General features: G+C 41.0%; 1 protein-coding gene across 1 annotated transcript in view; it reads right to left on the reverse strand.

Annotated features, from left to right (window-relative positions):
- Positions 1-24,050, reverse strand: part of KIF13B (kinesin family member 13B) — a gene marked incomplete at its 5' end in the record, with an annotated part of 117,502 nt that overhangs the window by 67,968 nt on the left and 25,484 nt on the right. Inside the window, 6 exons of the mRNA XM_009082894.1 lie at positions 1,645-1,779; positions 3,303-3,390; positions 3,775-3,955; positions 4,563-4,655; positions 6,436-6,496; positions 8,002-8,014. Coding sequence (XP_009081142.1) covers positions 1,645-1,779; positions 3,303-3,390; positions 3,775-3,955; positions 4,563-4,655; positions 6,436-6,496; positions 8,002-8,014 — 571 coding nt within the window. The remainder of the gene's footprint in view (positions 1-1,644; positions 1,780-3,302; positions 3,391-3,774; positions 3,956-4,562; positions 4,656-6,435; positions 6,497-8,001; positions 8,015-24,050) is intronic.

A 24,050-nucleotide genomic window follows, 5' to 3' on the forward strand; every position in this document is an offset into this window, starting at 1 on the left:
ATCCTGCAGTTCCTAACACAGAGTCCCTCTCTGGCTCCCTTGTAGGCCCTTCAGATACTGAAAAGTTGCTATGAGGTCTCCACAAAGTCTTCTCCAGGCTGAATAGCCTCAACTTCCTCAGCCTGTCCTCATAGGGGAGATGCTCCAGTCCTCTTAGCAACTTCATGGCCTCCTCTGGACTTCCTCCAACAGTTCCATGTCCTTCTTATGCTGAGGACACCAGAACTGCATGCAGTAATCCAGGCAGGGTCTCACAAGAACTGAGTAGAGGGGAAGAATCACCTCTTTTGACCTGCTGGCCACAATCCTTTTGATGCAGCCCAGGATTCAACTGCCTCTCTGGCCTATGAGCACACACTGCCCGCCGATGGTGAGCTTCTCATCCACTGTCACTCCCAAGTCTTTCTCCTCACTGCTGGTTTCAATTACTTCCCCACCCAACCTGTAGCTGCTCCTGGGATTTCCATGGCCCAGATGTCTTCTTCCACGTAGTTTTTCAATCCATTCAGGTTCCAGACAGGTGAGCACTCAAATGGAGAGCAGGGATGCTTTTTACCAGCCAAACTTTGACTAGGTAGTACTATTTCATATACCTCTGTATGTTCAATGTACTGTTAAGCATCAATGGGAATGAGCAGATCTTATATGGTTTAGCCCACAGATCCCCAGCTGCTGTATATCGTCTCACCCCATGAGGATGATCTGCCCCTATGAACCTCTTCAGCAGCATTGAAAGAATACATCTGTACAGCTGCAACCTCTGCTCAGACAGTAGAGGCTCGTTGTGCAGGACAGTGTCAAATGCCTTGCGTAAGTCCAGGTAGATGATATCAGTTGCTCTGCCCCTATCACAGAAGGCCACCAAATTCATCAGGCATGACTTGTCCCTAGTAAAGCCATGCTGGTTACTACCAATCACCTCTTTGCTTTGCATGTGCCCAAGCATAGCTTCCAGGAGAATCTGATCATACTGATCTCAAGTGTAAAAGGAAAAAAGAATCCAAATAAAGAACACGGAAAATTACTAGAAAAAGTAGATTGGTAGAGACTGGGAAATGAGGAGGAAAAAGTCCAAATGCTCATTATGTTTTCCATTATATTCAATATTTAGGCACGTACACGCCTTAGATTTGCTCTGTGGACACTCAAAATTTCTCCAAGGCTTTGAAGATATTAAAGAATTACCCAAGCACAGAATCTATCAACAAAGTTTAAAGACTTTTGGGATGGGAGATCTATTTCAATTTTAATTTACCACCATTTTCTGTGAGGGATTAAATATTAATACCATGTATTTTGCACATTCCTTGGAGGCATATTTATTTATGAGTAAACACAAACAAAAACACTTTTACATTTAAATGTATTTTAGCTATTTAATATATACACATAAAAACATTTATGGCATAGAACGCAAAATGTTTGAAATGAGCAAGTGTTTCTGTTTATAAAGTTGATCATGTATATATATTTGCATGAAATAACACCTTGAAGGGGATGACCAGAGCTATACTCAGGTGCTCTTCTGTTTTTCATCCACTACCCACTGATGCTTAAAAAGAAGTGTTTCTTTTCTATGAAATACATTACAGCAAGAGACACATCCACACTTGACATTTGGACCTTGTAACGTGTGGTTCTTACCCCTGACTGTACGTCATAGAGCGTGTGGGTGAGGATAATCTTGAAGACTGCATGGGACCGACTGCTCTCCTCGTTCATGTTGGTTGCAGCCACCGTTCGAGACTTGTTGCCTTCAGACATCAAGGATTCAATGTCCTAGATACAATTTTCACAGCCATGAGCATATCTGCATTAAAATCCTTTTCAATTATCCACAAAACTAATCTCATTTTGGTGATATACAGCAAATATTTTCTAAGTTTCCCATGGTTTATTCATTAAGTGTGAGGGAATAAAAACATTGTGATCTCCCCTTCAAAGCCTAGGAATTCCACAGTGTCCACTACTTCAGCCTAGATAGCAAATTATCAACAAAAACAATGCACTTGCCTGCACACAGCAACACTCAAAAGCAAAGAAAGAAGTGAGGAAACAGCAATTCATGTTTGAACCCTGTAACATTTTAGCCTCAACTGCCGAACACATGTTCTTGGAGTCTGGAATACTGGCAGAAGGCTCAAAGGTTTGTAAAACAGAACCATGCTGAATGGGTCATTATATACCTCCTAATTTTAATAGCTTATAAAGTCCTTTGATCTGTTAAATTGTGATACTTCAGAAATAGGCAGTTTCACTGCTTGGGGTTTTTACAGCAATCCTGTAAAATAGTTAAAACTTTACAGTCTTGGGCTTAACTTTTATTTCTGCATCTCTAGCTGGATGATACTAAAACAACTGAAAAAAACAGTCAAACAAAAGAACACCACAGACCACTCTGACTCCATATGCTCTACTACACAAAGCTGCTGGGCAACATGGAAAGGCAAAGCGTGAAATGTCTCTTGTCTTGGCAGAAACCACCAAGGAGAGGTAGATGAACATCTGAATAAACTCCAACAGGAGGGACTGTACCATTTTCATGTTTTGGTTAAGATGACAGAATTGCATCCCCTATTTATTACTTTTCCCACAGTACATTAATAGTTCTTTAAAAATCAGGGCATTTTGTGAATGCACAGATAAACATTCACTATTCAGTAAGCAAGTCTGACGTGATGTTCTCAAGTATTTGCTTTGTAAACAACCAGTAATTTAGAATTGCAGTGTGTATTACTGGGAGGTGTAATTTCTAGACGCAGCATGACAGCCAAAAAGTGACACAGTGTGGTACTGAGAGCCTGGCTCTGCTGAAAAATCAGGGCATTTTGTGAATGCACAGATAAACATTCACTATTCAGTAAGCAAGTCTGACGTGATGTTCTCAAGTATTTGCTTTGTAAACAACCAGTAATTTAGAATTGCAGTGTGTATTACTGGGAGGTGTAATTTCTAGACGCAGCATGACAGCCAAAAAGTGACACAGTGTGGTACTGAGAGCCTGGCTCTGCTGAGCTGAAATCTCATGACAGTGTACACTCATCTTAAGTCTGGGAGGAAATCTGTTTCATTAAATAGTTGAATTACTTCCAGAATTACTGAATAGCACAGGATGAAGTGAGTTTCTGCTCTTAACCCTGTTCTCCCCAGGGACCACCTACAACAATCTACAGCTCTCTTGCTCTAAAATCCATGTCACTTCCACTGCAATTAGGAGCAGCTTAACAATTCTGTCCTGCTTAAGGGACACTACTGTAGTGTTTAAGATGTCAACACAAGCCTTTCATAAAATTGATCCTTACCTTGTAGCTAGCAACAGCTAGTTTGGATAGGCCATCTACGTAAGGACCATAAACACTGTGTTCTCTAACCTTTAATGACTGACGGCTTCTGGTTGGGAAAAAAAAGGTATTTATAAGCACATGACTGACTTAAGACAACATTTATACAAAGTCAGTTTCTCACTGACAGGTCTCAAACAGGATGGTCTCACAAATACTGTAATAAAGCACAGAACAAGGACTATAATGCAAACAAAAAAGCCTTATGTCTACACATAAAAAGCTGACACAGACAGGTTGTCACTTCATAGAAGGTGGCATTAGGGTGAGTTTATTCTAAGCTTTTAGTCTCTCTACTTTATTTTGATTTAAAATGAGAGGATACTGAGATCAGGAAGAAGCAACTGCCTTAGATCGATCCATTAAGGCAAACTGGATATGGAAAGGAAGTGTGTAGGACAACATACTATAGTGCTGTTCACACACAAATTACCCTTTTGGGTCAAGAAGATCTCTGACTTTCTCATTGTATATCTCCATGTAGGATACTTCCACTTTGAAACTCTGCTCTTCATTTTCCTCTTTCTGTGCTCTTTCAAAAAGTCCACTGCAAAGTCTAGGGATTAATCCAGGCTGGTCAGCAGTACCCATCATTGTGTATGATTTTCCAGATCCTGTGTGTGGGAATCTATGATTAATGTACATGCAACAAAGGCTCTCACTGTGCAGAACATTGATAGGAAAGAGAATAGGTTATAATTTTTTTTTGCATTTCAGTGAAAGATATTTGTTCAGTTTTCTGCTTTAAAGTAACCAAAACACTACTGAGCTAAAGACTATGTAATTAAAAGGAAAACAAGAAATCTAGTTCATACTGCTGAAGACTTTTGCAGGTAGATACAGATGACAACTCACCAACACTCACAGATGTGCCACAATGAGAAAACTCTTCATATCACTCTTCAAATATTACATTTAAAATGACAATTCAAGATTACTCCTGAGGCAGAAAATCTGAGTGATGCTCTGAACTCAAGGTCTATCATGGTCATTTCAAAGATTATAATCTGAAGTGTGAGAAATAAGGGTAGCCAGCAGCAACAAAATCTTATTTCTCATCCTTTCCACCTGGTATCTGATGTTACAAAAGAGAAAAACATTTCTTATCTACATTACAGGCATTTCTCCTGAAACAATGTCTCAAAGGCCATGAAAAGAGTCTCCAGTCAGAACACAACACCTCTGGAGTGAACAGTATCTTTGCCTGTGTCTGGGACTCACCCGTTTGCCCATAGGCAAAGATGCAAGCATTGTAGCCTTCAAAGGCATTCTGAAGAATATTCTCTCCAAGGCACTTGAAAACAACATCTTGACCTAAGAAATAAAACACACAAACGAACATTGGAACACTGCAAGAGATATTTCACAGCCTTGATTTGGATTCTTCAATAACTAGGTAAAAGCAGGGAGTGTTTTCCTGCTGTTGGTGCCTAAATTGCATCCAGTTGTTGTTCCTTGGACAGAAGCAAGACCATCTGCACCAGTAGATGCTTCCACATTTATGCTATTGTAAAAACCTCAGCCTGGGATTATCACGCACCTACCTGTATGTGCTTGAAGCAACATCCTATCAATGTTCATACTCAGAAGTTTTATCAGCAGAGAATCTACTACCAGCTGCAGAATTTAATTCCTTGGTGAATGACACTCCCTCAAAACACACTCAAACTCTACATTTTAACAATCATCAGTTGATTTTAATCTAAGGCAATCAGCAGAGCACTGGATAATTTTACCGTATAAGATACTGAATAATACCATGAGGAGATTTTTGCAGACAAGGAATCGCAGCTGCGTGGGAGATACTATGGCACAAGATATGCATTAGCAAAATACAGGGTCTATCACTTCTTTTGTTATTGAACTAAATCTGTAGGAGCAGCTTTTTGGCTCCTTTTTCAAGCAGAGGAAGAAAGGTTTAAAATATTTGGGTAGTACCTATTTAAACAAAAGCTCTATATTCAGAATTTCTTTTACAAGTCTTAAAATATTTGGGTAGTAACTATTTAAACAAAATCTCTATATTCAGAATTTCTTTTACAAGTAGAGGAATTAAAGTCTGAACAAGACATGGCAGAACTTTACATACTGAAAAGTCCTCTCAAATGTGTTAATGGTCCTTTAAGCTCTTCATTTGTCTCACTGATGTTCATCTCTCTACATCCAAGTCCATGCTAAATTCCCCATCAAGATTACTAATAGCTGTGCCAGGCTAAACACAGCAGAATTACTTTGGACAAAACAGTTCCACTATATAACAGACCATAATATAATTTATACAGGCACCTCCATTAGTGTGAGAAAGAAAATCTACACATTCCCATGTAATTTGTATGGCTGAAAGTACCACGTTTTTCTCAGTTCCTTGATATATCATTATTATTATGCATTAGTTATTTGTTACAGAAATTAAAATCTAGATGCATATGTGACTGATTTTTAGAAAATAAATGTTGACAGGTTCATCTGATTTCCAATTTTAAAAGAAAACAAGTATGAAAGGAATAGATCACAGAAGTTTTCAGTCCAAATGTACTTTGTATTGTACCATAATTATTTGCTAAAATGTGCTATAATAATACATAGAAAACTTTTAATTAAATACATTACACATTCTCCCTGGAGCATGTGAATTCACATACTCCTATATTAAATTAGGCTTTTTTAAAGGATTCATTAAGTTCTAATATGATGCCAAACTCCCATCAGCAGTGTGAAACATGAAATCACATATAACAATGCTCCTCAAATCCTGAAAATAAAAGGATTTAATGCCTTTAAAATTATGGAGTGGGAACAGTATTTTAAATAGAGCTGTAAATATTCATAACCCATGACTATGATGGCTTTCCCCATACCCTACACTGCAAATGTGTGGCAAAGCCTATTGCTATTGTCATCTTTAGAGAAGGGAACCAGGAATGATGGAAGATTTTCCTTTTCCTTTTGACAACAAACAGTTATATCGGGGACAGCCCTTTGTGCCATGTGGTCTGTGCCCTGTAGCAAAAGTTGTATTTAAATTAGATTTAATTATTTTAATTAGATCCTTTGCACTTGGAGACAACAAGCACAAAGCCACAGTAAATATTACCTGCATATTTTTCCTTGACGGATTCATCCATAGACCAAAAACAGTGATCATAAGCAAACACCTGTGGGGAAATAACCAGGACACTTTATAAAAACTGCTGCCGAATCAAATATGTTATCCCAACATCCCTCTCCTTTGGGCCATTCTGAGCATAATACACATTCCCACTGAATTACTTATTTTCTTGAAGCCTAAACAAACACTTCATCTTCCTTTATGTTTTATATTTGCTCCTTTTTTTTATTTCTAGCTGTGTGAACCCTACTCCCTGCTCTCCATGTGCCAACTGAGTGGATGTCAAGGAGCTCTCCCTATCTCCCTTCAAAGCCATCCTTGCAATTCATTTTTCACAAGAGTTACTATTTTGCAAACTGACAGATGTCCTCTAGCTGTTTCTGCCTCCCATCTCCCCATGCCTCTTGTCTGCATAAATTAAAAACAAGCCCTAGGGTAGGAACCTTTCTCCACACAAAAGGAATAGGTATTTACTTATATGCCATGACAAACCAAAGAAGTTAAAGTCTAATATGTGCAAAGAACAACATAAATCAAATTAGTTTTATCATAAGACTAGCACTATAATATTTTTTAATAGAAAAGTTTCCATTTTGTGGTAAATCCACTGAAAGGTCCAGAGGCACCTTTCATCCTGAGAGCTGATATGCAATAAGACAATGCCTATTTTGGGACAGATGTTTGCAAAAACTGCTCCTCTGGGTATGTATTTGCAAGAAAAAAATTAATTAGGGTAATGTCTGACCTACATTCACACAGGCAAAATTCACTCTGTAGGATGCAGGAAAAGGGAAGTGCAATGTGAGGCTCTTTGGCTATGGATTTCTCTAACCTTAACAGAGGCTCCTCTTTCCCCTTTGGATGTTCTGCATTGCTATGCTGCTGACTACCTAAATTTAAAAAAATGCTTAATGCAGCAAAATCTTTGAAATTTAAATAACTTATCTTCAAAAATACATTGGTTTTTCCCTCTGTACTTCACTGGTGTCCCAGCACTAACAGATAAAAGTGTTCTATATCATTATTCTATATCATTGGAGAGAACAACAGCTTGTTTATTTAAAATTGAGGGGGTTTAACTTCTCATAGAATTAAACATATTACTATAACATCCCATGCCTTCAGAACATTTAATAAAACATCACTGGCTATATGACTAAATCGCTAAAGCTGAATCCTGACATGCCAGGGCAGAGACACATGTCTTCAAACCAAATGCAAAGTCATGGGACCATAAACTGCAACAACAAACTGAGTTTGCTTCAACACAAATCCCAGAAAATGCTTTTAAAAGCCCACAAAGAACAAGTATCCTCCATTCACAGTCTGTAATGCTGAGTGTGTATGTTCTCATTTGTTCCTCTGACTCATTTTTTGGCACAGGCTGTACAGAGCCCTTCTGCAGCAAGGAGATGCTTCGAGTTTCTTACTCAACAGCTGATCAACAACAGAGCTGCTTTGCAAAATGCTTTTAATATTTGGGTAACCCAAGACTGAATAAGTGACAGAACAATTTTCACATACTGATTTAACAAGCAATAAAGCCCTTACCTTTGGGTGGGTCCTACTGTTCCCCAAAGCATCAGGAACAGAAAGGATTTGGTACAGGATCGGGGAAGAAAAAGAAAGACAAAAGAAAAACAAGGACTGTTAGCTGCAGTGATTTTAGGTTAATTACTCTGTCATTAATCACTAGAATTCTGTATATAAAAAGTACATTTCTCTCCTCAGTTCTTCTCTTGCTTACAGATCCCAAGTCATTTTATTAACCTTTATAAGAGCAAGATTTGAGATGCTGCTCTAAGTTGGTTTTAAATTCAAAGGCACTGATTTTCCTCACAACAGCCACAATCTCTTCCTCATTCTCTCTCAGGTTTTCTTTCCTTGTGACACCTCTCTCTCTCTGGGTGTCACTGCCTCTTAAAAACAAAATACCCAAGCAACATAAAAATTTCCAAAACCACTTGAACAGGAACGACAGGAGTATTTTCAAGAGGAAATTTCAGAGTCCAACCCTTGGGCTTGCTCAACTCAGCTCTCTCACAGTTGCTGGGACAGCAGAGCAAACATTTGCTTCCCTAAAAGAATGAGCAGAGAACAGCAATTCCTCTCATCTGTTATGGGCAGAATTTAAAAGTTTGGAAGGTTTTGTTTGTTTGTTTTTAAACAACAAGTACAAAATTACTGGAGTGACCTTTAAAACAACAGCACAGCAGCAGTCAATGCCCTGACTGTAGGTTCTGCAGATTCCCCACATCAGAGACTGGAGAAAAACAAGAAACACACAACAAACCACCAATATTCTCCTTGTCCTAGACTTCCAAATGACATTAGAAAACTCTTGACATCAGTAGTGAATAAAGTCTTGTGACAAGCAACATTGATTTCTGTTGAGCAGAGCAGGAGAAAGACATGGGAGCCATACAAGATTACTCTCAGAGCTCTTGCTGCTCATGGGTTGAGAAGTGAGTTTAAAAATAGTAATTTCTAAGCATTGTCTCTCACAAATAATTATTTATTAAGCAAATCCATCACTTCTTTTTACTCATGCTTGAATCTACTATGTGTATCATGCTGGGATCTATTATATATCTCTGACAGTACAGGAACAACAGTGACTTTGGAGAGCAGTTGGCATGACCCAGTACACAAGATGATTATTTAAGTCAAGGTCACCCATGTCACAGAGTCATTCAAGTCAGCAGTAACACCATGACCCCTTTTCCCCTGCCATCTGGCTCAGCTGGAATAAAAGCTCTCCCAAGGTCCTTGGCAGCAGGCTTGGTGCACTCTGTCACCATTGCTCCTGGGTAGGCATAGATATGAAGGTGTATTGAGGGAATATCCTCCACCAGGGCTTTGATCCAGACACAGGAAACACCAGAGAGCCTCTCTGGATCCCTCTAAGAGAGACACAAGAGCATTTTGTTGGCATTCTTTGCTCTGAAATGCTCTTGGAGCATTTTGCTGCAGGACTTCACTGGAAACTGCTAAGTAGCTCTTAGGGGAGCTCTGCTTACAGGGAAGGCTTATTCCTATTCCTACAGGAAGAACATTTGCATAAAATATAGAGAATAACAAGCCTAGATTTGGAGTTTGAGTTTAGCACTCAGAGATGTAACACTGCTCTTCATTCCCAAGCCCAGTTCCAAGGCAGGATTATATTGTGACAACACAGTTGATCTTTCCAGCCCTCAATACTTGACATATTACTGAGTATTTGGGTTAAAGCAGCACTAAGGATATAATCTGAGAAGTTCTATCACACATACAATTTTAAGAGGATAGATTATGCTATGCATCATCAAGCTTAATTTAAGACCTTTAGTCTGAACTAAGGATCTCATTTTCTGAAGAGCTGCACAAACACACAAAACCACATTTCCCGTCTTGCTTAATCCAAACGTGAGCAAAGGGAAGCTCTAAGAAACCCAGAGTACAGCATTTAGAACACAGCTCAGCTACACAGAGCTGTAGCCTGGTTTATGTACTTTTGACCATGAAGAGAATAAATGGGACAAATGTTTCCCCAAGGAAAGCATTAAGGGTGCAGCCTGCATTACACAGCATTGTGCTGTGCACATATGAACCCATTAATGCTGGCAGCTGCGTGCTGGGCCCAGAAACCCATGAAAGGATTTTCAGTCTGATTCAAAATCCCTTGGGAAATGAATATATAGGGGCATAGAGCACCCACAACAGCCTGGTTAGCTATAAGCACACGCTGGAAGTGCTGGGTGATCGTGCCCAAGTGCAGAGCACTACTACTGTCCATCTCAGAGGTGATGAAAAGGAAAGCACCAAGAACAGCACCACCTGCTCTGTAGGTGACAAGGTGTAGAGCAGGGAAGGATCTATGACAACAAAACATGGATAACAGCAATGTTTGCAAATAACATTTCCTGCAGACGAGGCTGGCATCAGCAAGAAAACCTCAGGGGATCCCAATACTGATAACCTGTATGGAAATGAGTACAGAACCACAAATGGTTCTAAAGCAGAAAAGGTTACTGTAGTTGTGTCACTGCAAACTGCTCTCACCAAAGCTGTGTCCAAACCAGTGTCCCCAAGGCAGTGAAGGAAAAGGAGCTCCCCCAAGGATACTGACATTCCAAGGTGCAGGCAGGACTCACTGTCATTCCTTGGCTGACAGCCAATAACTCACATCTATCTTGGATGTAGCAGAAACATTCAGGACATGAAAGGAGAACTTATCTTTTAGCTACTGAAGGATGTCACTGAGACGTTTTCAGCTACTTACTGACACTTATATCCAGACTGACAGGACTTTCCTTCACTAATTCTCCCCTTTTATCTTTTCTCAACTCAATGTCAAACAGCAGCAGGGGGAACTAATGTATCTGTGATTCTAAAATTAAAAAGGAGAAAGAATCCCTTAAAACAGCTGCCTACATGTAACACTATTTTATTTGCTGCAGCCCATGGCAGGGGGTTACAATGAGATGATCTTTAAGCTCCTTTCCAACTCAAACCATTTTGTGATTCTGGGACTGTATCTGCTATCTTGAGAGTGAATTGAAGACATGCAGCCTGAGTAACCATTTCTTTTTAAAGTAGCTCTTACACACTGTAAGCTTCCTGATCAGGATACGTTTAATTCCCCATAAACACACTGGTAGTTCCACAGATCTCAGACACAGTCTAAAAAACTGGATAAATTCAGAGCAGGTCCTAGCTGAGACCATCAGTCTATGTCCAATGCCACTAGTGGTTTGGTTTCTTTAAAGAAGAGAATAATTAAATTATATATTCAAACATAACAAACTCTATTCAACAGCAGTTATTTGTGGCATTTTAATAACATCCCAGATCAGTTTTTCCATGCTCAAAAGCAGAAGGAAGGTATAGTGACCTTAAGTATATTTGAGATTTTGCAAATCTTGTGGGGAAAACACCCCGGGGAAGGAGTAGAGGTGAACCATGCCTGGGAAGAGGCAAGGATAGCTCAGCCCTTTTCTGTCTGGCTGACCCCACAGCTACAAGATAGCAGCCAGCTGGCAAATCAGCACATGCTCTAAATCAGTCACAGCACATCTTGCTTCTTGTCTAGGTCCAGAGCCAGGCAGATGGGGCAAAGGGAGGAGAAAGGTGGGAGGTGGCAAGGCAGAAAGCATGGAAAAGAGGTACAGAGGCTGTAGGACATGAGCTGACAAGCCAGGCATGGCTTTTCTTCTCTGTGTTTTCTTGAAAAAGAACATTTCCTGTGCCCACAGCAACTGCAACATCATCCAAACTACACATTTGGCTGATACTGCCCAGTAGCACAATGCTGCACTGGATTTATGGAATGGAAGCATAACATTTTGTCATTTTCAGAAGCTTCTAGAATAGCAAAATGTAATATGAATTTGGAGGTTAAAAAAAAAAAAAAGGAGGGAGAGGGAACAATTCTAACTAAGACTTAGGATAGTCTCAGCAAATCTCCATAATTCTTATTGCTTTCCACTTTCAATCTTCCATAACCATTGCAAAAACAAGCATATCAAATTCCAATGTAATTAGTGCTGGTTTATGCCCTTCAGCAAAAACTGCCCAGCAAAACCTCTAGAAAGTAGCTAAAAATACAACTAGAAAAACATACGGATGGGGGAAAACTCCTTGGGGCTTCCCAGCGGAAAGGTGTTGGTGTCTCCCTGAGATCACACTGCAAGGCCACATCTTTATGCTCCCAGCTGAGTTAGTTTGCCTTAAATCAACTTGCATTCACAGACATTTTATTTAAAGTAAAGCTGGCATCATGTGTCACAGTAATTTGTCCTTCAGATTCAGGAACAATTCCACTTTGTAGGAAGTTTATTCTTTTTATGTTTGTATAGATATAGCTCAAACCACTGTGCTTCTGACAGTTCATAAACCTAGGATCAGGTGAAGTGTTTATCCCACACATTCACAGACCCTGCTGCAACACTCCATGATGCTGCTCCACACTTCAAGCAAACCTAGAAGAGAAGTGCTATGTTGTTACTGCACAACTGCATTATATATCAACTATTCCCTGAAACCAAATAATTAATGCTACACTAGGCAGAGCTACCTGTCCCCATCTGCTGCAGATTTTTCCTTCTTTCCTTTCCCTGGTTAAATATGGCTCAAAATAGTACCTGTATGAAAAACCTTGGACCATAATGCTTCATTTCTTTTGTGGCTTCCCTAAAGTGTTTTCACAGAATACTAGAAAGGTTCGGGTTGGAAGGGACCTTAAAGACTATCTAGTTCCAACCTCTCTGCCATGGGCAGGGACACCTTTCACTGGAATGAAATGTGTTTTCCCTTGCTCCTTCTCACTCACCTTCCATGAGCTTCCCCACTCAAACACCGCAGGGTCAGGATGCTTGAGAACACCTCAGAAATACCAAATATCCCGTTCCCAGCACCTTAGTGCAGTGCTATTCTAAGTAAATGAGGCTCTGAAGAGCCCTGTGTTAAAAGGTAACAGATTTCAAGGACTGAAGGGTTTCTCAAGAAAACTCATCCTTCAAACAAGACTTCTGAGTCATGTTTTGAGGGTTGTTGGCCACTGGAACAGCTCCCCAGGGCAGTGCTCATGGCCCCAAGCCTGACAGCTCAAAGAGCATTCAGACAATGCTCTCAGGCACATGGTGAGATTGTTGGGGTATCCTGCGCAGGGCCTGGAGCTGGACTTGATGATCCTTGTGGGTCTCTTCCAACATAGGATATTCTGTGATTCTATGACCCTGGTTGTACCTCGGAGGGTAAACACTGGGTGCAGATGGAGTGGAACACCAAAAGGACCTGCACTTCACTCCTGCTGCCTTGGCACTAGAAACCTGCCTGAATGGGAAGCAGGATTGAACAAATCACTGTTTGACAGTCTTTTATTTTGGTGTAACTGAGCTTATGATTTGCAGGTTTTCACTGTACTACAGGAGCTTCTTAGAGTGAAGAAGCTGGTAAGTGGTGCAGGAATTACTGAAGAGCTCCAGCACCAGGCAGTCTCAAGGCCCACAACTTCAGACACACCAGAGAAGGATGTAGGCACAAAAAAAAATACCAGGAAGATCCTGCATTTATTTGAAGTTTGGGGGCCCAGTTATCTTTCTGAAGCAGATTCTTTAATTGGTAGGGTTGGGTTTTTTTCTGTATGAATAAAGGATTCAGAATAAGGATATTTAAGAGCCAGCAGTCAGGCAGAAAAGCCACTGCAGTGTTCAGAGTTTTACTGTTTAAATTTCAGCTGTAGAATTTCTTTCCTGGCATAAAGAAAAGACAGACAATGGTGAAATAAAATGTAGACAACACATTTAATTATTTTACCAAGACATAACTGAAAGACAGCAGGATGACAGCTGGTAAGAAACAGCAGAATTAATTGAGAAGCTGTTTCCTGTCTTTCCACATATCAGACAAACAGAACTTGCAACACATTTTGCTGCTGCCAGGTAGACAATGAGAGGAAAACCCAGCTAAATCAAGTTGGATCACTTCAAGCTTCTTCACAACACTTAGAAATCCATTTTTCCAGAGTATTTCAGAAGGTCAAGCACTGATGATTGGGTTTAACAGTTTATGAATATTCTTTCCTCATTTACACATGTAGACCAAGTGGTAACGAAATGTTGAGTCCCACCAGACACCAATTTCTGGATGATATCCTCCAACTGATATCATTCTTACAGAGTCTCAATTTTACCTCCACAGCAATACTGAGCTCTCTGAGAGAAAACCACAGTGATCTATTTGAGCCAAAGATTTTTTCCAATCAGAAACAGTCTCTTTAAAACAAAGCCCCCAAATACATGTAAAAGAAAATGTGAAGGAGTACACATAGTTCAAAGCCTAAACTTGTGTAGCTAAAAGGAACAAAGGTGATCACTGTTCCTTGGGAAATTCTTCCAGTGCTCCAAGGCATTCCAGGCGTAGTTGGTGGTTACTTAGTTCCTACTGATAAAACTGATCTTTGCCAGCTCACTCAAAACAACAACAAAAAAAGCCCCCAAGCCCCAAGAACTCAGGCTGAGCAGCAGCTTTGTGGGTTTGGGGTGTTGTGCACTTAGAGCTAAATTTTCTGTATTGTTGGGACAATAATCTGCTTAGCCCTGGCCACATTCAAGTGGTGCATGGATCCCACAAAGCTCCTGTTATGACAAGGGGATTACAACTTTATCCTTTTGTTTGTAAATACTTAGATGTCAGGATACTATTGTGCTCTAGATAATGCTTGGTGAGCAGCCAGTGCCCAAACTTTCAATTACTATTGTGAATTCCAGTATTTTTTAATAGAGTGGAATGTAGCTACCTCTTAATAACCAAGGGGAGAAGGAAAAAAAAGTTACCTCATGATGTGGCAGCCTGTTAACTCCTCCAATAGATCCCAAATGGCAAATGATGCCCTGGGATTTGGCAGCAAACCTGTTCTGCCTCTGGGACAGCACATAGGTTGTTTTAGGTGTCTGCTGAACTCCTGAAGTGGCAGGTAGAGCAGCAGATGTATGTCTGTACACACATGCCCCAACCCTGGAAGTGTTCAAAGCCAGGCTGGATAAAGCTTGGAGCAATTTGGCCAAGGGGGAGGTGCCCTGCCCATGGCAGGGAAGCTGGGACTAGATGATCTCTAAGGTCCATTCCAACCCCATAACATTCTATGATATAGCTATACAGGAACATAAATGATGATCTTGTTCTACAGCATCAACACACACAGCATTTGCATCCAGGACAACCTTTAGCCAAGACACTGTCACACAGGATTAATCCTAGAATGATCTACTGTGCACTAGGGAAAGCAAAGGGTTGACACTAAGAGAAATTATTAAAATGTTCACACATGCCACAGGCACACAGGATAAATATAAAGTTGGAGAACTCGGATAGGAGAGCCCTACTGCTGGCTACTAAATCATGGGAAGCATTTTGAAGGAAAATCACTACATCTGGTCAAATAGCTCATGGGATAACTCTGTAGAAAAGCTTTCCTGATGTGGAGATAATTACACGCTGTAAATATACTTCTCATATTTTACAGAAATTTCTGTTTTACAGGAAGTGGTCTGTTTTCCCAAGGCATCTTTTTCAGTAGCACAACACAGTCTGTTCCAACAGCGGCTGCAGAAGGATAACTGTGCCATTAGAATTATCCATCAGAAAAACACCCAAAACCCTTAATGCTATGGCTGTATAGAGAGAGAAACAAGCTCAAGAGATCAGATTCTGACATCTTACTCCTGAATTCTTCAGGATTTTCATCAGAGCTACCCTAAGTGATGTGGCACTGAACAGCTGATTATATAGTTCCCTTCTCACACAAAAAACCTCAGAAAACCGTTTTGGCTGTGATATTAGAATCCAACAGCTGATTGTTTTCTTCTTACTAAACTATTACCTCAAAACCCACACACAGAAGCTTTCCCTCAAAAGTGAGGGTTGGCTGGTGGAGGGGAAGGGAAAGTGGTGTTTGTTTCTAAAAAGCATTTGACTTTTGAATTCAATGACTTTCATCCTGCCCCCTTCACTTTCCCCAAGCTCCTTATTTCCAAGAGGATCCAACACTCCCAGTCCAAGGTTTTCTTCACACTATTAGCCTCAGGTCCTGTCAATATACAGAATTAATGTGCAACTAGTGCAGACAGTGCTATGAACCCCCAATTTCAGAACAGCTGAACTGTTCTGAATGTTTTTGTGAGCAACTTGACAACACACAGTGCAACTTGTTTACAGCAAAGCTAAGCTGCTACGAACCTCCTTAATTCCAGCTTCTTCATCATAAAATTTAAAAATGTCTCTTTTGGAAATGTACTTCTTTCCTTGCGTTTTTTATTGTGGCAGGTGAGTTTTAGGAGACCTCAAGAAGACAAGATTGAATTCTTTATTAGCAACTTATTTAAGCTCTTTTAGATTAAATACACCAAGAACCTTAACCAAGAAAAAATATTTCAAACACAAAGAGAATTTTCACTGCAAATTTAATCACTTTTGGTTTTTTGTGAGACCTTTCCAACATCAAATAGCCAAGCCACAACCTTCTGCCTAGAAAAGTGGTTTTGACTTCTGTGTGTGCACCATTTATGGCAAGAGCTACCAGGGCTGAGGCCTTGCACCAAGTCTCCTGTGAAAAAAATCTTTCCAAACAACTCTTCCTGACTGGTTTTGGGAAGCTAGAGCACTCTAAAACAAGATTTTTGAAAGATTTTGGAGTGAGACAAATGCTCTCAAGGCTTACTGCAATTTCTTGATGCAAGGTGGTTTTCCTTACAGACTCAGCAAAAGGGTAAAAGTTGGGAACAAGTCAAACTGATGCCAGCACTACCTCCACTGATGGAAACTGCACCAGACAATCTTCCCAGCCCCCTCCCTGCTCACTTTCCTGGTGCAGGAGTTGAGAACTGTCAACACTCCTGAACTTCAGAAAGAAAAACATGCTGACACCCACAAAAATTTCAAAGGGGAGTCTACTGGCAGCTAGAAGTAGAAAATAAAGGTGGGGAGAGAGAGAGGTCCCAAGAATGAGAACAATTTTTTTAACCCACAATCAGGTATTTCAAGAACTCTTTCAGGTTCACCGAGCCTGATTTTTCTTCCTTTCGTAGATCACCCAGCTGTGTCACGCAATCCATAAATTCATTAGAGCCTCTACCTTAAACCAGTTCAAGCTTGTCTGTCTTCCCTGAAAATACAAATATCTCATCCAGAATCATTTCAGAAGAAAGCTGAATTTTTTTCCATGGATTCTGTTACATTTACACATACATACCTAAACACAAACATGTGCATCCAGTATCTTTTGACAATAGAAGAATCATGGAATCCCAGAAGGGTTTGGATTGGAAAAGACCCTTAAAGACCATGTAGTTCCAACTCCCTGGCATTGGCAGGGACACCTTCCACCAGACCAGGTTGCTCCAAGCCCCATCCAACCTGGTCTTTAAGACCTCCAGGAACGGGGTAGCCACAGCTTCTCTGGGCAACCTGTGCCAGTGCCTCACCATCCTCACAGGAAAGAATTTCTTCCTAAAACCTACTTCAGCCCCTCTCTGCTTCAAACAAAGAAGACAAAGAGACTAGTCCATGATAACAAGCAAGAGCCAGTTGCAGGAGTCTGAAGGGATCCACAGCCTTGGAGGCTCCAAGTCATCAGAGCAGGCCACAAGCTCTTCACCCTCACATTATTCAATCACTGTAAATTATGGAAATTATTGTAAGGACTCTGCAACATAGGGAAACAAATGATTCACCAAGAGCATTCAGGAAATTTTCATAGTGTTTTCTGTTTCTTTTAAATATGCACACACTCCCTCTAAACACAATGTGTACAAGAGGTGTCTCCTATGTTCAGGTGTCTCTGACTACTTGCTAATTGCCTGTCTACTCTCCTTCCACTGAATTACTAACACCATGAAGAAGCCTTATAGTATAAAACCTGCTACTAGACATTTTCTTATCACAGCCCCAAAGTGCTTTCAGTCATTTATCTCATGACTGTCCATGCAATTTAGAGATAATCACAGCCTGCAGCTTGAGACACCTTCCAGCTTGGAGCACTAAATAATAAGTTAAATTACTTCATCATCCTTTTTAGTTCCACAAGTCTGCCTTGTCTTCAAGCACAGAGTAACACTCTCCTCTCTTTGGAAAGGAGGATGCCTGCTTGAGGAGACACTTGGACTCAGTTCCCTGACTTCTTTAACATGTCCACCAGGCATTAAGCAAGTAGGTAATGTTGAAGTGGCTGCAGTTCAAAGGAGAACATTGCTGTGGCCCCATTTTGTAAAGAAATCAATCTTAATGGTGTGATTTGTATGTGCACAGTGTATTTACAAGTTTGGGAATTTCACTGGATATCGTAGCCAATTGCTTTCTGAATCTCAGTGCAATATCAGCACCACTGGGTTTTCAGCTAAAAGATATGCAGAGTGCAGAAATTTATACCTCAGAGTCATTCTTGGTGTCTCTGGAACCAGGCAGCTGCTAAATGGTATTATTTTCATGCGGTACATCTATTCATGGCCTGTTTTGAAGGAAGGCAACAAAGATGGTGAAGGACCTGGAGGGGAAGCCATATGAGGAAAGGCTGAGGTCACTTGGTTTGTTCAGTCTAGAGAAGAGGAGGCTGAGGGCAGACCACATTGCTGTACGCAACTTCCTCACAAGGGGAAGTCAAGGGGCAGCACTGATCTCTTCTCTCTGGCAACTAATGACAGGACCTGAGGGAACGGTCTGAAGTTGTGTCAGGGGAGGTTTAGGTTGGGTATTAGAAAAAGTTTATTCCCCCAGAAGGTGACTGGGCACAGGAAAATCTCCCCAGGGCAGTGATCACAGCACCAAGATCAACAGAACTCAAGGAGTGTTTGGACAATGCTCTCAGGCACATGCTGTGATTCTCAGTGATGTGCTGTGCAGGGTCAAAAGCTGGACTCGATCTTCATGGATCCCTTTCAACTCCAAATATTCTGTGACTCTGTTCTGAATCCAACTCCAAATGAAGGACTTAAGCAGTACATAAAACTGCACACACAGACTGGAAACCACAAATGATCGTGGTCTAATGGTGTATGGGGAGGAGGGAGAAGATAAGAGCTGCAGGCAAGAAGCGTTGGTGATTAGCATAAAAGAGTGATTTGTCTTGTCTCCATGGTTCAGTAAATGCCTGAATTTCCTGACTTCGGCACAGACACGTTTCATGATCACAGTGATAACCCAGAGGTTGTTGCACAATATCTATGTACTCCCAACTCAAACCTTCCATCAACGTCCAAGGAGTCTGGGAGTTGAAAGAAAAGCACAATGCATTTGAACCACTCCAGGAAAAAAAGGAACCCCAGAACGGCAGCTTGTCAAGGCACAGGCATCTCAAAAAGAGCACTTAAAAAAATCCTGACATATTATTAGAAGCCTCAAACATTCAGTTATAGTAAAATTAGTGTTTGTATCTCTCAAAAGAGAATAATGTATCACACTGCCTCTTGCTCTTCCCAAGAGCACAGGCTCCCTACCTTCCCTCCCTGATGAACTTATCCAATACTGTCTATATTCTTCCAACACATTTAAGAAAACTTGAATGATAACATGGAGACAAGAATGCAGGTAGCAATCAATAACCTTATTACCATCCCTGGAGGGACTTAAAAGATGTATAGATGTGGTGCTTAGGGACATGGGTTAGTGGTGGGCTTGGCGGTGCTGGAGGAACGGTTGGACTCAATGATTTCAAAGGACTTTTCCAACCTAAACAAGTCTATAATTCCATGATTTCAATATCCACATTGACATTTCCCATATGCTGAATGTCAACAGAAATCTGAAGTATTTTGGCATACACACTGATATATCACTTTTTCTTCAGGAAGATTTCAAGACTTTTTGCCCAGCACTCTATTTATGCCAACTCACTCAAACAGTTCAGCAGACGCAAGATGACAGTTCTACCATTTTAAGAAGGGCTTCCTTTCCTCACCTACCCATATCATAGAATTTCTAAATGGTTTGTGTTGGGAGGGACCTTAAAGATTATCTAGTTTGAACTCCCTGCCCTGGGCAGGGACACCTTCCACCAGCCCAGGTTGCTCCAAGCCCCATCCAACCTGGCCTGGAACACTCCCAGGGCTGGAGCAGCCACAGCTGCTCTGGGCAACCTGTGCCAGTGCCTCACCACCCTCACAGGAAAGAATTTCTTCCAAATATCCCCTCTAACCTTGCCCTCAGGACTGAAATCTTACTACCAGAGTACCTGGCAAGAAGAAATAAGCACAATCTAAGACCTGAAAGAAACTAAGACCTGACAGAACTGCTTTTGAGGGTAACATTTTTGCACCAAGTTCTCTTCTGCCTGACCTAGAAAAGAAATCCTTATCTTCAATGTACCATTCCAATCAGCTGTTTTCTTCCCAGCACAAGGATGAGAAATGAGATATAATTGACCTGTTTGCTGAGAAGCAAAAGGAAAATACAGCATATTATGAAAATTACAGGCAAGTCTTCACCATGACAGCTCAGCTCCCATGCCCTGCTAATGGCTCCAGACTGCTGAAAAAATGTCAGAGTGCTCTAGGCAGAATTAAATATTTGCTTAAAGCTAGAATTGCATGAAAGCCTACAGATCTGTACCATCAACTTTCTCTGAAGAGAAAAAACACCAACTTCGGAGTGAAATGGAACGAGAGAACCCGGGCTCTGAAAAAATACTAAAGAAATATCAATGTATTTGGCATTTGGTGGTAAAAGTCCAATTATTTCTTCCTAAATAAGTGCTGCTCATTCACCACAGCATTCCTCTGTGCCTCTAAAGTGCCTAAATTCATCTTTTGGCCACATGATGAATTTACCCATCTGCTTTGTCTATTCTCCCTCCCACCTCAGCAAACCACTGTGGTCATTTTTAAGTGAAGGAAATACTTTGTGAACTACTCTTGAGTCAACACACCACAGAACTATTTCAAAGCACTGCTGTTCTTTCATACCCATTGTGTTCCAGCTGAAAGCTCTCATTTGGGCAATCAGATAATCCTGAAGTATTTAATGAGGAAGGTAGTTTCAATAAGCTTTTATTCCCTACTTCTTGTTCCAATGATATTTATTTATTCTTGTGGACAAAAAATTCTTTCATTAAACACTTGTACCAACACCCATCACCCCAAAACCCAATGTGGCAGTTGCTTAAGGGCTTGTACATTTCTGTTAGTAATTTATTCATGCTGGGGAAAAAATAGGAATCAGTAACAGGCATTAGCAGAGGAGTGTGACTAGTGGGACCAACTGCAGAAGACATAACAGACTTGGTGTAAAAGCATCTGGCCACAAATTAATTCAGAAGTGAGCAGGCTGGAACAGGCACTGAAACTGGGACTGGTGAAGCTATACATAACTTTTGGCTGATAAACATTCTTCCACAGACTATGGCCTGCAGCGCTGTAAGAAGCAATCAGGGATTAAGTTATCATTTCATGCTCTGGCAACAGAATGCAGATCTTTAGCAAGGTGAAACATGCACTCTACACCATCAGTTATCCCTTTTAGCCAAATAAATTGTGTCAGACTAAATCCCACTGTGTACTTTCCTGCCAACCAACCTCCTGGGCTCTGGACTCTGGCCAGTGACTCACTCGCTCTTGCCAGCTCTCATGTTGTCCCACGGCAGGGCAAAGAAGTGTTTGCAAGGAGGATACAATTCCCACCCTCCGGCAAATCTAGATTAGGCATCTAAAAACTGCAAACAGGAGTCCTCCAATCCATCACCAAACCCTATCACATATTCAGCAGTGCCTGAGGAAGGGATGCAGAGCTTTCAGCCACCTGATGAGAAGTTACACCCTGCAGGCTGTCAACAGATTTCACTGAGTCTTTCCAAGGGAATCCAGGTAAACTCAGCAGCTCTGGCAGCAAACCTTTCCCAGCAGCCTTGAAGCACCTACAGGCCAAGGTCAGAGGCACCGATGAATACACTGCAGCTGCCAAGCAGATTTCCTCCTGACTCACTCTTATCACTAATTACTTCTAAGAGCTTCCCACTGGCAACACCATCGATTCGCTTCCTGTGCTGCTTGGAGACACAGAGCAGTTTATCTCCCCAGCAGGCCTTCTCTTTTGAAATCCCTTTCAACACCTCTACCTCAAAAAGGAACAACCCAAAAGCAGCCTTAAACTCTTCCCCAACACTGTTTCTGAAACAAATGCTGTTTATGATTGTAGATATTAAAAGAAGTCCTTTTCAGGTCATTATACATGTGCTGTACTACATGCAGTTGAGGCCAATTAAAAGTTCATTGTGTGGTCAAGTGTCCTGTGCTGCAAGAATGCAGCTCTGTGGCTATTTAGTACCCACTCCTCACTTACAAAATATAAAGGGGCTGAAAATAGGGAAAATAGCACACAGAACAGGGAATCACAGAGCTAGACAACAAGAAATGCTGCCCCAGGGCTGTGTGTGAATGAGTCTTCATGTAGCCATTGTGAATAGAATCAGAGAACCTTAGAATGGCATGGAAGGGACCTTTTAAAGCTCCTCTAGGGCAACCCCCCTGCAGTGAGCAGGGACATCCCCTAGACCAGGTTGCTCCAAGCCTTGTCCAACCCAGCCTTGAATACTTCCAAGGAAGAGGCATCCAAGAGCTCACTGGGCAACTTGTGCCAGTGCCTCACTTCTCTTTGTTAATAACTTCTTAGATCTAATCTAAATTGACCATCCTCCAACGGCAGGACACATCTTACATTGTGAACTCAAAGCTCTGAACCTTTTTCTGGTCTGGATGATGACAACAGTTGTTTGGCTTTTCTGTGAACTTCACCTTAATAAAATGGTTTTGTGGAAAGTCCTAGTGAACAGAGTGAACCATCACCCAGAAACTGAGATCTGTGTGCTGGTTCTCACCACCAAGAATGGTTAAAATAAAATGCATTCTCAAGTATTGTGGAAAATGAAGAAATATCTCCATTCTCATCACTGACCATGTGCTATAGCTCTGTAAAATATAAGTGCAAGCCATGGCACTCTCTGGAATAATCTCCTCTAGGAACAGCTTGTGGTCTGGTGGTTAAACTTGGAGAGCAAAAGTTTGTCGAGTGTCACCAGTCAATTCTGCCACAAAGCACTGTAGATAAAGAGAGAAAAACCCCCAATAACCCAGAAGAGTAACTGCATTTCTTTGTTGGAATCTGATGAAATTTCTTGTTCTAAATTCTCTAACTAAATATAGAATCATAGAAGTTGGAAAAGACCTCCAAGACTATCGAGTCCAACCATCAATACAGCACCACCATGTTCACCACTAAACCATGTCCTCAAGTGCCACATCCACACACTTTTTGAACACTTCCAGGGATGGTGACTTCACTACTTCCCTGGGCAGTCTGTTCCAATGCTTGACAACCCTTTCCATGAAGAAATTTTTCCTAATGCCTACTCTAAATCTCCCCTGGTGTAATTTGAGGCCATTTCCTCTCATGCTGTCACTTGTTACCTGGGAGAAGAGACTGACAGCCAGCTCACTACAGACTCCTGTTAGGGAGTTGTGCAATTTTCAAGCTTTAAAAATAATTCTACCATCAGTAAGAGACCACAGATATAAGCAAATGCTGTGTCATTTCTTTATGAAGGGAATGCAGATGTAGCCTATGTTCCACGTGAGTTCTGTTATATTTTGGGCACAACACTCTCCACAAAAAGCTGCAACTCTTGAACTGTAAAAACCTAAACCAAGAAAAAACTCCAACTTAAGATCTGAATTAATATTTACCTCCCCACACTGTTCTTTTGTTTCACAGTAGCCACCACCACCAGACACTTGCTGGCAGTTGGTTTCACTTAAACTTCTCTTTACCTTTTCCAGAAATCTGTTTGGGAGACAAATTGTGGAACGTGCCATGCGGAAAAGCATTTAGTATTTCATGGTGTCAGTGATTAGATAGTCTGATAGTTCACATACACAGATTAGAAGCCAATTTTTTTCCTGAACGAAACACACGAAGGTGATATCAAATAAACTTGTCAGCTCCTGATGCCAAGTTTGCATTGCAAAGAAGCTATTTTTAGGCTGTAAGTGTAGGCTACACAGCTAGTTGCTGGTATTCATAAACAGGGATGACATGGAAGGCTTTCATGTGTACTGAACGGAGCGAGAGGATGGTTCCTG

This window comes from Acanthisitta chloris, unplaced genomic scaffold (assembly GCF_000695815.1).
Source record: "Acanthisitta chloris isolate BGI_N310 unplaced genomic scaffold, ASM69581v1 scaffold3299, whole genome shotgun sequence".
Classification (NCBI taxonomy): domain Eukaryota; kingdom Metazoa; phylum Chordata; class Aves; order Passeriformes; family Acanthisittidae; genus Acanthisitta; species Acanthisitta chloris.